At 39.0% G+C, this 15,111-nt stretch overlaps 2 protein-coding genes across 12 annotated transcripts in view; one reads left to right on the plus strand and one right to left on the minus strand.

Annotated features, from left to right (window-relative positions):
- Positions 1-12,983, minus strand: part of SPATA5 (spermatogenesis associated 5) — a 355,585-nt gene extending 342,602 nt beyond the window's left edge. For all 8 annotated transcript variants that reach the window (XR_006201728.1, XM_042935556.1, XM_042935557.1 and 5 more), the window contains exons 1-6: positions 12,780-12,983; positions 7,955-8,076; positions 6,259-6,416; positions 2,398-2,456; positions 1,164-1,802; positions 87-216 (exon numbers count right to left, since the gene is read on the minus strand). Coding sequence is in view for 7 of the 8 variants with exons in the window: in XM_042935556.1 (XP_042791490.1) it covers positions 87-216; positions 1,164-1,802; positions 2,398-2,456; positions 6,259-6,416; positions 7,955-8,076; positions 12,780-12,939 (1,268 nt within the window). In the remaining variant the exon portion in view is untranslated. The remainder of the gene's footprint in view (positions 1-86; positions 217-1,163; positions 1,803-2,397; positions 2,457-6,258; positions 6,417-7,954; positions 8,077-12,779) is intronic.
- Positions 12,984-13,256: 273 nt separating this feature from the next.
- Positions 13,257-15,111, plus strand: part of NUDT6 (nudix hydrolase 6) — a 44,632-nt gene continuing 42,777 nt past the window's right edge. Inside the window, exon 1 of one of the 4 annotated variants that reach the window (XM_042935569.1) lies at positions 13,257-13,343. Coding sequence is in view for 1 of the 4 variants with exons in the window: in XM_042935567.1 (XP_042791501.1) it covers positions 13,492-13,729 (238 nt within the window). In the remaining 3 variants the exon portion in view is untranslated. Of the gene's footprint in view, positions 13,344-13,457; positions 13,730-15,111 lie in introns of those variants that run through there. The other 3 variants (XM_042935567.1, XM_042935572.1, XM_042935571.1) reach the window with 3 other exon arrangements.

Here is a 15,111-nt window from a genome sequence, read left to right on the forward strand (position 1 = left end):
GAATATCCAGAGGGAATGCTATGCAGTCATTTTTTTGAAACACATTTAAGAATAACACTGTTTATTCTATTGAATTATGCACCTACTTGCTTATAATTTCAGGACCATTAATTACAGAAACATAGGCTCCTACTTCATTAGCAACAGCCCTAGCAATCATGGTCTTCCCAGTACCTGGAGGGCCATAGAGTAACACTCCTCTAGGTGGAGGAATTCCTAGAAGAAAAAGAAGACTGTATTCAACATTACTAGGTTTCTTGTGTTATCATATGATTGCAAACATGAGTTGTAAATTTACCTTGTATCACAAAACTAAAGTAAGAGTCAGACCTTCTGACCCTGCCCCTTCCCCTCAAAATGTACTAACTGGCCCAAACACTGATCTCCAGAAATGATTTTTTCTCTCTCAGTAGACCTGAGAGAGGCCAGGCACACTGGTGAAAAACTGGCTGGACATCCACAAAATTGCTATGTCCCATCCCACACAGCACAGTTCAATAATCAGAACACAAAGCTCAGATAAGAACAAGGACATCCAAAACAAGCCATCAATCTTAATTTTCATCCAACTAGCCATCTTAGACTATATAAAGATTACTAGCAAAATGTCGATCCAAGGGTTCATTCCATATTTATATATAGACTCATGAAAAAGGAAAAGGCAGAGAAAGAGATGGTAGGCATCAAATACATGCAGAGGATCTGGGCAATTACCATACAGAGGAATCCCTGAGTTTCCTAGGAGCCAATCACTCCCTTAACCACTTGCTTAAATGCAAAGAGATCTGCACACAACTACATTTCCTAACAAAGAAATTTTACCCAACATATTTGAATGTTTGGTTTACTTCTTTGGTCATTACAGCTCACCTAGAATGACAAGATACCAATTCTAGATCCAATATAAACAATTGTGGAAGTATGCAATTAGAAGATACAAGGCTGCAGCTAACTCACATTACAATCTAAAGAGATAAAGCATGAAAAAAAGCTCACGGTTTAACCGGCATCTCCCAAAGCAACTCACACCTCCTACCATACCTACTACTCAGGAAAAAAAAACAAGAAAAGAAAGTGAACAATTATTATTTAAGTGGAATGAGCCAACTGCTTTTTAGTTCGAATTTAACACTTCTGGGTGCAATACACTGAAGGAATCATACCGTAACTCTTGAAAAGTTCAGGCTGCTTGAGAGGCAATTCAATTATTTCTCTAATTGTTTTCAGCTGACTATTTAAGCCTCCTATCATGTCGTAAGTTACTTTGAATTGGTTGTCTTGCTCTTCTGAATTTGTACAAATCTTTGTAAAATTCACTCTCGTTGTTGAAGAAATAAAATAAAAAGTATCAGTGTTGTGCTTTGTTCCCACATAGGCTGACTTTAGCAATCTCTCTTCATTAACAAGTTGCTCATTTCCTCCTTTAGCCAATTCAAAACTACATTTAAGTCCTATGATCTCTGCTAGTTCAAGTCCACTGTTGTCCCTAGGACTCTGTGTAACATCTGAAAAAATGTCACTAGCTTTACTTATCATTCTGTCATCTACTGGTTTGCAAGGAGTACTGCTTGATGTTGGATCCCGAGGCTCTTCCAGATCTAACTGGCTCAGCTGTAAGGCTACATCCAGGGTACTGGTGTCTATGTTGGACTGTTCACAGGCCATTCCTTGAGCATCAGTGTCATTCTGAGGCCTTCTCAATATCATGCCATCTGTCCCTTTCACTCTCAACACTTGCAACTTGCATGGTCGTCCATAGAATGTACAATACAAAAAGTTGCCTGGTAAAACAATCTTGCCATCTAGAAAATAATTTTTTAAAAATATATGTTAGCATAACTTTTACCCATTTAATGTTTAAATAGCAATTTATTCCATCTATTAATAAAACTACCTGAAAGACTAATCATACTAATAAAATAATTGCCATAAAAAAGAGACAACTTAATATTCCCATTTGATAGAGCACTATCTAGAGACAGAAGGACAAGATAACTCTTTACAATCTTCCACACTCAATACATCTAGAATCCTATCAACTCGTCAACACATAGCCAGGCATTCCATATCTAATAATAAACTCACCTAAAATGGCACACCTGCCTGATACTTCAAGGTAACATTTCTCATAGGAAAGACCAAGAGCTCAAGGGTTAAAAGTCTCAGTTCTAACACTGACTTTGTCCGTAGACAAATCATGTATTCTCTCCACTGCTTAACTACCAATCAATTGAGAAAAAAATCCCTATCTCTAAAGGACATTAATTCATTGAGAAGAACAGTCTCCACACTGTTGAAGATAACTATGATCTATATAAGACTTCAAAGACACATTACTTTATTTACTGCTACCTTGCTTCTTACAATTTAAAAAACTATTTAAAACATGTCTCTCACCTAGTTTTCTCAGAAGACAACCAGTCAGTTGTTCTTCATTAATATCCACATTTTTGTCACTATAAAGGGCAGGGGAAATAGAAATCAGCATCGAGTACACCAGAAACTAAAACGTAATATAAAATTACATATACATAGTTGTAATGCAGACCTAGTCACCTGGAAATGGTTTATACAATACTGGAATGATTTATGCTTTTCAGATATTTCTTATAGCCATGAAAAGATGATTTGCAACTTGGTGTCCTAATGACCTAAATCAATGTTCTTCAAAATATAGAGTACTATCCATTAGTGGATCATGAAATCATTTCAGTCAATCTCATCCAGCATTTTTTTAATAGAATACAAAATGTCAAAAGTACATCACACAAAGAAAGAGTAAATACTGCTTAGAAAAGCATTACTTTCTTATACATACATTCATACACATCTATATACTCATGTATACAGGTACACACGTGAGTACATGCGTGCACCATATTTGTGGATGTATACATATACTAGATCACAATGAAATGTATTTTTCATTGTGTGTCATAGCCAACATTTGAAAAACACTGATCTAAATTAACCATCCCTTTTCTGAAATTGCCTAGCTTGGAGAAAGGCTTTTACTCATAGATTACTTCACTTCCGTTCTATAATTTAGAATTTTATCTTTCTGGAAAATTAAGTCCTTATAGGACATTACCTGAAGAGGTACAAATAAGAAAAAGGGAGAGTAATAGTGTAATCGAATTTTATTCTGGAGAAAGGGCATGCCTACAGAAAAATGACAACCCTTTCTTCCAGCTAATGATTGTTTTTCAGAAAGGTTGCTTGAGTATAGGAAGTAGGTACATGTAAAAATCTTGTGAAGAAACATGTTCTTGGACAGTTCTCAGAATAGGTGCATTTTTCCTTATTCCCCGCATGTAAGTAGCCCATACCAGCAGAGGAGGCTATGGTTGTGACGTCATCCAGAGATCGGTGGAAAAGTGATAGTTTAGCTCAAGAAGAAGTATATTAGCAGACCCATCTGGTCCAAATCTAAGCCTTGTTCTCCAATCACTTTGTCAGCAACAAACAAAACCAATAGTGTCAACTTCATTATTTGCAGATTCACCCACCTGCTACAATTTATTTGTAACCCCAAAATCAATACTAAAAGAGCTTGCCTAGTCATTCACGGACATGTGTAGAGCAGGCAAAACGATGGAGTCACTAAACACTTTCCTAGCTGAGGTTGAAAAAGAACTCTCGTTTTCATTCTTCCAGAGACAACAAGAAGATGGCAGAGATGGTAGGAGGCAGTGCAGTGTACAGCAGAAAGTGCAGCTCGTGGGTGAGCTGGAGATTTGAATCCTAACTGGTATCTGTCAGTGAGGTGGCCTCTGGCAAGTCACTCAACATTTCTGAACTACCACTTCTCTTTTATAAAATAAAGAAGTGAAAATCAATCAGAATGAGTTGTCTTGAGATTATAATGTATGGTAAGATATGTATATGTATATATTTATACTAAATATGCACTAAATATAGTAACGTTATTAGCATATGCTATTATATATAACATACATTAAATATTTAAACATAAATATGTAACATTAAATATAAATACATACATTGCTAATGCAGTACTCACAGTAACTTTATAGAACATACTTAGCACTAAGAATGAGAATCGACTGTGTATTCTTACAGAGAGAAAAAAAAGAACAAGGGGGAAATTTCAAATCAAATGTATATATAAACTACACGGGAAATTGTATCTCCTTAAATGCTTAAATTCACTTCTGTTTATAGAACTCTGAAACCAGTTACATTTAAATCATTTTTATTTATTAAACTCTGAATAGAAGATATTCACAAACGAGTATAAGAATGGTAAAAATACTAAGTTTTCCTTTTAAAAAATGAATAGGTGCAGATAAAATTACTTCCACTAGAAGGAGCTCTAACCTTACTAATAAAATTTTTCAGAAGCAAACGAAGGGTATGATCCACAGATTAAAATTATTGATTTATCTTACTTGAAATTAAGTTTCTTGTCTAAGCTCTGCTGCCACATTTAAAACACAAGATTTTTTAATAAAATTGTAAAAACCAAGCTGCCATTTAAAACACATACAGTCCCTGTATAGTAAGTTATCGTCATCACCTAAGACTGCTGCGCCCTCAAGAGGTCACACTAGCTAGATCATCAAAAATCCAATCAACTGATGCCTGCAACCTGCAGCACTGCCTCAAAACACTCTAAAGATAAATATCATTTAATCTGTGTAGAACTACTACCTAACCCATAAAATAATGGGTAAGTTACTTCTTACCCAGGCCATTTCCTCATCTTTTAAAAAAAAATTTTTTTTTAATGTTTGTTTATTTCTGAGACAGAGACAAAGCGTGAGAGGGGGAGGGACAGAGAGAGAGGGAGACAGAATCAGAAGCAGGCTCCAGGCTCTGAGCTGTCAGTACAGAGCCCAATGCAGGGCTCGAACTCACAAACTGTGAGATCATGACCTGAGCCAAAGTCTGTCGCTCAACCGACTGAGCCACCCAGGCTCCCCTCCTCATCTTTAAGAAAGGGATAAATATGGGCACCTTGTAGGATGTTCGGAGTATTAAATGAGAGAAGAAAAGGTGTGTAACATGTGTGTGTGCTAGTACACAGCTGGTGCACAACACATGCTGAGTTTTCCTTTCCCCTCTTCCTTTTATTTTACCGTTTGCTAAAATGTTATTAAGTTCTCTGAAAAATGTTTCCTGGTTTATAAGAAAAAAAAAATATGCTAATGCTCAAGCTTGAAATCTATAAAACTATCAAAAGAGAGGAAAACATTTTAAAATCAAACTAATGACTGGAAAATGTTTTGTGTTTCTTGCAAACAGAATATCCAAGACGACGAGTGATATACTTTAACTGCATTGATAAGGTGACTCAAACAATTAGTCTTTGATGAGGGACTTTCAAAATCTAATAAATATAACTGTTTTATTAGATTGAATAATCAATGAGTTAAAATATATAATCAGGTACTTTGCTTGAACAGTCTTGATTAAAACTTATTTCTTGCCTATTCACGGTAATCTACTCCCTCCTTTACAACATCTCTGATTACACTGCAATCCAAGATGAAAACTACTGTGGAACATACATCGGTAATAATTCCTCTCACCAAAAAAATCAGGGCAGACTCTAATCACATGGCAATACAGTCTCTAGTCCATACATTATGTAGCACTCATCTAGCTTGTACTGTCTAATACAGTAGAACACTAGCCACTCGCCACGTGTGGCTATCGAGCACTTAAATGTGTCCAGTCCAAATTGAGGTGTGCTGGCAAGTTTAACAAACACAGTGGATTTTTTAAGACTTAGTTTGAGGGGCGCCTGGGTGGCTCAGTCGGTTAAGCGTCCGACTTCAGCTCAGGTCACGATCTCACGGTCCGCGAGTTCAAGCCCTGCATCGGGCTCTGGGCTGATGGCTCAGAGCCTGGAGCCTGCTTCCGATTCTGTGTCTCCCTCTCTCTCTGCCCCTCCCCTGTTCATGCTGTGTCTCTCTCTGTCTCAAAAATAAATAAACGTTGAAAAAAAAAAAAGACTTAGTTTGAAAAACAGAATGGAAAATAACTTATTAACAGTTTTTTATAGTTATTACAAGTTAAAATAAAATTTTACAATTGGTGTAATACTAAATATTAATATTGAAATAATGACTAACTTACATATTAAATGAAATATTTCACCAACTTGATGTTCCTTCTTAAAAGTGGCTACCAGAAAATGCAAAATTATATATGTGGTTCACATTTGTGATTCTTGTTCTGTTTCTGCTGGGCAGCACTCATTTAGATTGTCACCAAAGAAAAGCACCAAACCTGAGTGTCACATCCATTTCCTCAGCCTGAAGCACAGCACCCAACAGAGGCTGGACTTGAATGGCATCACCAACGCTCACGCCCACATTCTTTTGCGCCATTTCACTCAGGCCAACCTTGCCTCCAGGAAATCCTGCCACAGGCCAGGCTGTATAGACCTGCCCAGAACACAGGAAATAAAAATATGAGAAAATAAATATTCATAGAAATTCATTAATTTATAAGGCAGAAAACTAAGCACAACTCAGTATATGGATCTGCAAAACACAGTCCTCACCCCCAAAGGACTTACAATCTGACACAAGTTACAAAAAACTTTATTTATTTATTTATTTATTTACTTACTTACTTATTTACTTATTTTTGAGAGAGAGAGAGAGCATAAGTGGGAAGGGGCAGGGAGAGAGGGGAGCAGAAGATCAGAAGCGGGTTCTGTGCTGCCAGCAGCGAGCTCAATGCAGGGCTCAAACTCACGAGCTGTGAGATCATGACCTGAGCCAAAGTCAGATGCTCAACCAACTGAGCCACCCACGTGCCCCCAAAAAACTTTTTAAATAAGTACTTAATTATGTCTTTTTGTGAAGATTAGGAATGATACCACGGTGAAATCAGTAGAAGATCTGAAAGGTAATTTACAAAAAAGAGACAAAGGCATTAACATGCAATAAGAAAATGGGAAAAAATACTAAAGACAAGCTAACTGTAAGCCTGGCACATAAACTTCATCCAGGAAGTAGTGAAGGAGCTGGCACAAGAGCTTCATGGGAACCTGGATCTCATTAGACTTAAATGTTAACAAAGAGAAGTAAAGATTTCCAGCTCCAAATAGTGGTCTGAGCTCACATATTTATAGTCTTCACAAAACACAGTGAAGAACTTTTTTTCTTTTTCTTTTTTAAGAATAATGAGGGGCACCTGGGTGGCTCAGTCGGTTAAGCGTCCAACTTCGGCTCAGGGCATGATCTCACGGTCCGTGAGTTCGAGCCCCGCATCGGGCTCTGTGCTGACAGCTCAGAGCCTGGAGCCTATTTCAGATTCTGTGTCTCCCTCTTTCTCTGACCCTCCCCCGTTCATACTCTGTCTCTCTCTATCTCAAAAATAAAATAAACATTAAAAAAATTTTTTTGAAAAATAAAAAAGAATAATGAAAAGAATGAGAACTGTGCCATCAGCACCTAATAGATTTCAAATCATTTTCAGAGGACGCCACTGGATGAGAGAACACTGACTAATCAAGCAGCAGAAGACATAGCAGAGGCAGAGGCCAGCAGCAGGAAAGACCAACCTGGCAAAAATGATCCAGGAAAGGTTCTGGGTTTCGAGCCTCAAATATAATGAATAACAATAAGAACAAACAGCTGAAAACAGGAAAAGTAATCACATATTTGTGATGACACGCACATTTGAGAGGACAGTCATACTCCCAAACAACATTTCTATGAAGAAATACAATTAACAAACTGGAGGAGACAGGGCTGCTAGTGTGTGTCACCACCTTGGGAGAAAAGGCCTCTCTCTATATTATGACATTTAGAGGCTACTATTTCCAGGGTAGTCATAGATATCAAAGGAAGGAAAAGTTTATATAGATGTGAGGGTCATTTAAAATATAGTTTTTCATTTGTACCTTTGTTGAAAACTAAAATAAAAAACATCACAAATCTTTCTAAACTAAGGAAATGAAAAAGACTCTTACCTCTTGTTTTCCATCCAAACTGGTAAGCAACACTGGTCGACCTATACATATATTTGCAGATTTCATAGTGTTGAGTCCAAGTTGAACAAGGGAATTTTGGAATGTTTTAGGAACTCTGTCATCTACCAAAAAGGGAAAGAAAATTATTTTCATACTATTTTATAACTACTGAAATTAAAGCCTGCTTTCTGTTGGGAGTACATTAAAATCTTCTAGCCACTAACCAAATGAATGCACTTACCATACTCTGGAGAAAGCACAGTTCCGATCCTCTTTATTTTAATGAAAAGACTTAAAACCAAACCTTTCTAAGGGTCCACTGACTGACAGTTTGAGTGCTAACTAAAAGAGGATGTCTTATGGGGTAGGTATTAGTTTCCATCTTTTAAGAAATATGATCTCTAACTTTTTTAAGAACTGCACATACCTGCAACAAGGCTTTTCATACTTGCATAGCGACCTTTGTACTACAGATTCTAAGTCGAGTTGGCTACTAGTATTCAAAGGCTTGAGCTGGGGAACTGGCATTTGGTTCTGGAGGGTTAAGTTACATTTCCACTTCTGATCCACATGATAGCAATTCAAGAGTTTTCTTTTCTAATCCCAGGAACATATGGATAAAATAGGAACACAGGCCTTATTCCTTAGGCAAGTACACACTGACCAAAATGACCATTCTGTGTTTTCAACTTTGGCCAAGGACAGGGACCAGAATTCAGCCCAGCTGACGACACTTCTGAAAATGATGTGCTGATATGTCCACCCCCACCCAACCACCTCCTCAAGTACACATTTGGTCCTTCTTTTGATTCTTTCAGCACTCAATGCTGTCAGATATTAGCATTTATCATCATAATATACATTTGTTTTTCAGTCTGACTTTCTCCTAAACCATGTGCTGCTTTGGCAGGAATTGGGTCAAATTCATCTTGTATTTCCAATGCCTAGGAGTGCCAAATATAGCAGTCGCATAATAAACATCCATGAAATCAGTGAACGTACTAGATGGCTACACAGCATTTTACTTTTCAGCACAAAATCAATGAAACACTTACGAAATTTCAGCCTGTCACAAACTTTGTTACAAAATTTATTATTAGACACATAGACCATAATCATAGTTCTCTAATATTGGTGTTCCTTAATAATCAAAAAAAGGATACTTTGGGTTTAAAAGGAACTAAGTCAATAAAAATAAAATCATGAGGTATATCTAATCTAATTATTTTTTGCCACTACAAAATAACTACACAACACACTTATTTTCTGTCATCAGCTGAGAAAAACAAAGCATCACACAGAGCTAAGATTAACAGTACTGAACACTTTATAAAATAAGCATATTTCACAATATGAGGCTGAAAAGAAATTCAACTTTCCTACGAGCATCAGGTCTCTTACATAGTTTACTCATCAATAACACCAAAGAATCCTTTTGATGACTTAATAATGTTCACTTTTCTATCACTTCTTTCTTTCTAAACCTCAATGAATTACCCTTCCCTCTTGAAAATTACCTCCCAGGTATATCCAGTCCTTGGCAAGACTATAGGTTTTCTTCTTCCTTCCATCCTATCCTGCACATTCACCATGCACCAGAATTTGACAAATCACAGGCTTCTCTAAACACTCCACTTCCTCCTTATCACCAATGAAGATCATGTTCAAACTCTCATTCACTGGCCTTATTTCCTAATACATCTCCACACATTCTCTTACAGTCCTCATTCCTCCAATACCATACTTTAAAAATATACCTCAACATCCACTTTCCCTATTAACTATACGTTATTGAGCACTTTATGTGCCAAATTAACTAATGAGACAGTAAAGGTCATTTCAAACAACCATCCACTCTTCAGTTGTTCTTTCAGCAAACATTTGCTATGTGCCTACATGGCAGATAATATGTTAGGCACTAGGAATACAAAGTGAACAAAAGCAGACAGTCCTTGGCCTCTCAGAGTTTATGATCTAATAGGATGAGGGAGTTATTAAACAATCACTGAATAATTCTGTAGTTGTAAACTAAGATTAATACAATGAAAGAATGACCAAGAGGGCGAGGAGAGCCTATAAAGTGGAATCTAACTGGGAAGAACCAGAGAATGCTTCTCTAAGGAAATAATGTTGAAATTCAGATCTGAAGGAAGAAGAGGAATTAACTAAATGAAGAGGGAATAAAGAGAATTCCTGACAAACAGAACAGCTTGTACAGAAAAGTACTGGACAGAAGGAAGAATTATATACCTGAGTACACGCAGAATGGCAGGAGACAAGAAGGGGCCATGTAAGGAAGGTCAAGACCTCCCAGGGAAGTAGGCTGATAGGAAGCTGCTGGGCTCCTGACAGCAACTGAAGATCACTTAGGGGTGAAAAGCAAGCTCATGACAAGATGTTCGTTTTTAAAGATCATTCTGGCTGCACAGTGGGGGGAAAAATGGGGAGTGGCTAGTGTAGTAGTCCAAGTGACAGATGATGGTGTTTGAGATCAAGGTAGAAACAGTGGTAATAAAGAAGAGGAACGTAGGTGATAAACAGAACTTGGTAGTGGACTGGATATGTGAGATCTGTGAAAGAGATGCCATGGATGACCCCTAGGATTCTGAATTTTACAATGGAAAATTGAACAGGTCCTGAGTTTGTTTTGTTGTGAAAATAGGAGTTTATGAGGTCAGTCTTTAAGTACCTTTGAAAAATCCAAGAGAAGAGGTATAGCGCAATGCTATACAAAGTGTGATCAGCAAACTATTTACCAGTTCATGAAAGGATACAGAAAACAAGGGTTTACTTAGAAGCTTTTATTACAATTGGACAGACTAATCACATATCTGTTGAATCTAATAAAAATTTCTATTTTTAAATTTATTTTCCCAGTAATTTCTTTTTATTATATTTACAACAGCACTAAGCTTTACATATGATATTTTAAAAACTTCCTTACAAAGTTTTAGTATTGGTCTAGAAGACAACTGAACAAAGACTCAGAAATAGTATATTTTACAAATATAATTACAAAAATGATGAGGGTATAGATGGAAAACTATGGACATTGGATGATCTTGCCCAAGAAAAATTTGTACAGAGAAAAAAAGGGTTTCAGGACTAAAAAATTGAAGAACTGAAACATCTGGCAGCCAAGTAGAAGATTAGCCTGCAAAGGAAAGTGAAAAACTACGTACCAACAAAAGGACAGAGAAAAACTAGGAACACTTAATGACACATAAGTCAAAAATTAAACTATTTTTAGAAAAAGGAAATGGTAGACAACACCAAAAGTTGCTGAGAGGTCAAGTAAGGGAAGTAATGAAAAGCTGTCCATTGTATTTACCAACATGGATATGATCAGTGACCATGGCAGGGACGGTTTCCATGGAATGATGGAATGGATACCAAAAGAGAAATAGGCTAATTAGGAGGTGAGAAATGAGGAGATAGAGACTACTCCATTTAAGAAATTTGGCATGAGGGGCGCCTGGCTGGCTCAGTCAGTAAAGCATGCAATTCTTAATCTCCACGTTGTAAGATACAGTTCCATGTTGGGTGAAGGGATTATTTAAAAACCAAATCTTAAGGGGCACCTGGGTGGGTCAGTCAGTTAAGTATCTGACACTTGATTTCAGCTCAGGTCATAATCTCACAGTTGGTGGGTTCAAGCCCCACCTCGGGCTCTGTGTACGCAGTACAGACCTGCTTGGGATTCTCTCTGTCCCTCTCTCTCTGCCCGTTCCCCCCACACACACTCTCTCTAACTCAAAAATAAATAAATAAGCTTTTTTTTTAAAGCAAATCTTAAAAAAAAAAAATGGCAATGAAAGATGGACCGAGAGGGTGGTGATAAGAAGAAAATGTAGAACTTTTGTTTTGATTTAAAATGTAAGAGAAATCAGCAGGTTTAAATTTCAATAAAAAAGGGTCCAGTTAAAAAAAGAGGTTGAATATGCAGGACAGAACAAGTTGTCCTCTGACCCCCTAAAGGAAACTGAAAACACCGTATTAACTCTAACATTGTGATTAGGATCAACATTAGGCAGAAGTAAAAATCTTGCCACTAGGTTGGCTGGTGATCTGTTTTTTCGAAGCTGTAACACACAGCTTCAACCCAGAAGCTTTACCAACTAAATAACTTTTCAGGCAAATCCGTTCTCTTAACTCAAGGGGGCTGGTATCTGGGATAATGGCTTCAGAGTCAAATACCGCCTACCACTTAGTAAACCTGTGGAACCTGGAGCCAATCACGTTAACTATTCTTCCTTTGTAAAATAGGCATAATGATACTGTACCTATCTTCCAGGGTTTCTGTGAAGATTAAATGAGATATATGTGTGACATAAGTAACCTACTGATAACAATAGTATGTAATTGATGGCTGTTATTAAATACCAGAACCTGTCTAACAAGAAAAAAAAAACCTTAAAGGCTTTCATTCTCACAGACACAACGCTCTTAGGAAGATGCATCCACATCTTCACTGAACTGGGTGTCTAGTTTTCTGCTGTATGTATACCCTATACTCGCTAGCTTTAAGCAACTTCGCTGTTAAATATGTCGTTCATCTTAAACGAAGTAAAGTTTTTCAAGTATAACTTACAAATTCAAAACAACTCACAGAAGAGATGGCTTGACTTAGCCACGGATAAGCCGTTTCTGCCTGACTTCTTCAGTGTAGGCGTGGCTTCGGGCATCTTACAAAATTCTGTGCTACTCTCACACCTATGTCTCGACCGGTTTTCAGAAGCCTCTGCATATTAACGGCGGCATCGCTAGGTCTACGCTTTCCCAGGTTGCGCCCCCGGCCTCAGGTCTCCCACCCAAAACTCTTTACCCTTTTCTAAAAAGTTGGTCACCACCAGAGTCCCAGCCGCCGCCGCGGTGCCTGGCCCAGGAGGAGCCGAGGGCCCCGAAGAAGAGGAAGCAGAAGAGGGTGAGGTTGAACCATTCTCTGCGCTTCGATTCAGCCGTTTTCTGTTCTTCTTGGAAGACATGATCAGAAGGTAGCCTGAAAGAAGCAACTGCAAAGGCGGCTCAACGTGCGCGTTCCTCTGGAAGAAAAACTTCCGGGGCAGAAGTCAACGAGGCTCCGCCCTTCACCGTAATCCCCAGAGTGGAGCGCAATTAGAGGGAGAACGGAGCGTTTTCAGAACTCGCCGTCTTTGAAGAAGCTGAAGAGGTTATGACTTTTACAAAGGAAGGTGGATTACGTAAACACAACCGTTATTTAGATTGTAAATTCCTGAGAGGATTTTTTTTTAAAATCTCTGCCTGCCTTCCCTATTCCTGGACAAACGTCTGTTGACTTAAAAACAGGTGGAAAAGTTTCTCCTCAGCTTTCCTGGAACCAGGCAAATTCCTGAGAGGACCTGGTGGACAGGACTTCGTGATCTCTTCGGTAAAGCGCTACGAAAGTGGCAACGTTAACTCAACTCTGAGATAGATGGGTGGCACTCTTCTAAAATTTATGGTAATGACCTCCGCTCCTGACCTAGGCGGAAGGTTGATTTTAGGGGCCTAACGAGTGGTCGCATGAGGACTTGAAGATGCCGCCATTTCTGAGCGGGCGTTTCTGGCGCGCGGTGTTCACGCGGACCCGCGGCGAAAGGCTCTGGGCAGGGCACCGCCGGGCCTCGGGCGGTCCGGGTTGCAGGTGGGACGCTCTCGCCGGAGCTGACGTGCTGCGAGCCGAGCCGGACAGATTCGGGGGTATCTCGGTGCCTCTGGAGCGGTTTCGCGCACTGGACCGCCTGGACGCCGCCTCTTTCCAGAAGGTCTTGCAGGGCAAGTGTGCCTTGGCCGAGGGGTTCCCTGCCTTCCTGAGCGTTTCTAATGAAGTAACAGGGTGTCCTGCGTCCACTAGTCATGCTCTCGGCGAATCAAGTAACGAGAGGGCAAATGTGACCTGTATCAGTTTCCCCTGTTTTGTTCTTGCTCCCTTTGCTGGGAGATTTCTGAGGCAGCTGGGTGAAATGGTGACTATTCTAGACTTTGAGATCGGCAGCACTAGTTTCTGGTAACCTTTCTAGCGTGTGTCCTTCGGCAAGTTCTGTAAACTACCATTTCCCCTTCCATAAAACTGGTTAGCAACGCATAGGATTGCTGAGGGTGAAGTTGGATAATGCACGTAAAGTGCTTAGTACGGTATCTGTCACATACTTAACGCTCAGTAGGTGTTAATATTTCATTATTATTGACTATCATTTACTGATCCTTAGTTATGCGGAGCACTTTGTCCTAGACAAAACTATACAGGTGGTGGACAGTGAGTGGACCAGAGAGGTTCGAAGTGGTCAGTTTTGTACACAAATTGGATCAGGCTGACTCATCAAAAACTAGAGTTTGCTTCTAAAACAGAGCGACAAGTCTTTTATGATTAACCAATGAGCATGGTGGGCTGTTTCGGTCTTCAATAAGAAAACTCTTCACTCTTCTTGAACCTCAAGTCCAAAGATAAGATAGCAAGCTTGGGTGGAGGAGCCTTCATTATGAGAGAAGCCTGTGATTTGCCTGGAGTTTTTCAAACTGCCCATGACGGTCCTTATGTTCGAATTGAAGGCATAGCGTAGAAATTCAGCCATTGAAAGATCTTCTCTTTTTTTTTTTTTTTTTTTAATTTTTTTTTCAACGTTTTTTATTTATTTTTGGGACAGAGAGACAGAGCATGAACGGGGGAGGGGCAGAGAGAGAGGGAGACACAGAATCGGAAACAGGCTCCAGGCTCCGAGCCATCAGCCCAGAGCCTGACGCGGGGCTCGAACTCACCGACCGGGAGATCGTGACCTGGCTGAAGTCGGATGCTTAACCGACTGCGCCACCCAGGCGCCCCGAAAGATCTTCTCTCAAAGGAAACTTCAGATAATCTTTATCCTATTGCACAACATGGGAAGTGAGCATCTGTATTAATATAATTGAGCTAGTTATTTCATTCTTTAATTATTCTCACTTCCAAACTACATACCTGTTCACCTCATTTCTCTATTCGTGAATAATTGCTGATTTCGACAATATCAGCAGTAGGAGAATCAAATCAGTGTTCATCCTCTAATATGTCTGCGTATGTGTGGGTAGAGACTGGTATTTATCGCACACACTTGTCACTGGCCAGGTGATTAAAGCACTACCTTAGCCAACAAAGCAAAACAGGAGGATTGGGGTTGGAGTCA

The sequence above is a fragment of the Panthera leo genome, chromosome B1, assembly GCF_018350215.1.
Source record: "Panthera leo isolate Ple1 chromosome B1, P.leo_Ple1_pat1.1, whole genome shotgun sequence".
NCBI classification, from domain to species: domain Eukaryota; kingdom Metazoa; phylum Chordata; class Mammalia; order Carnivora; family Felidae; genus Panthera; species Panthera leo.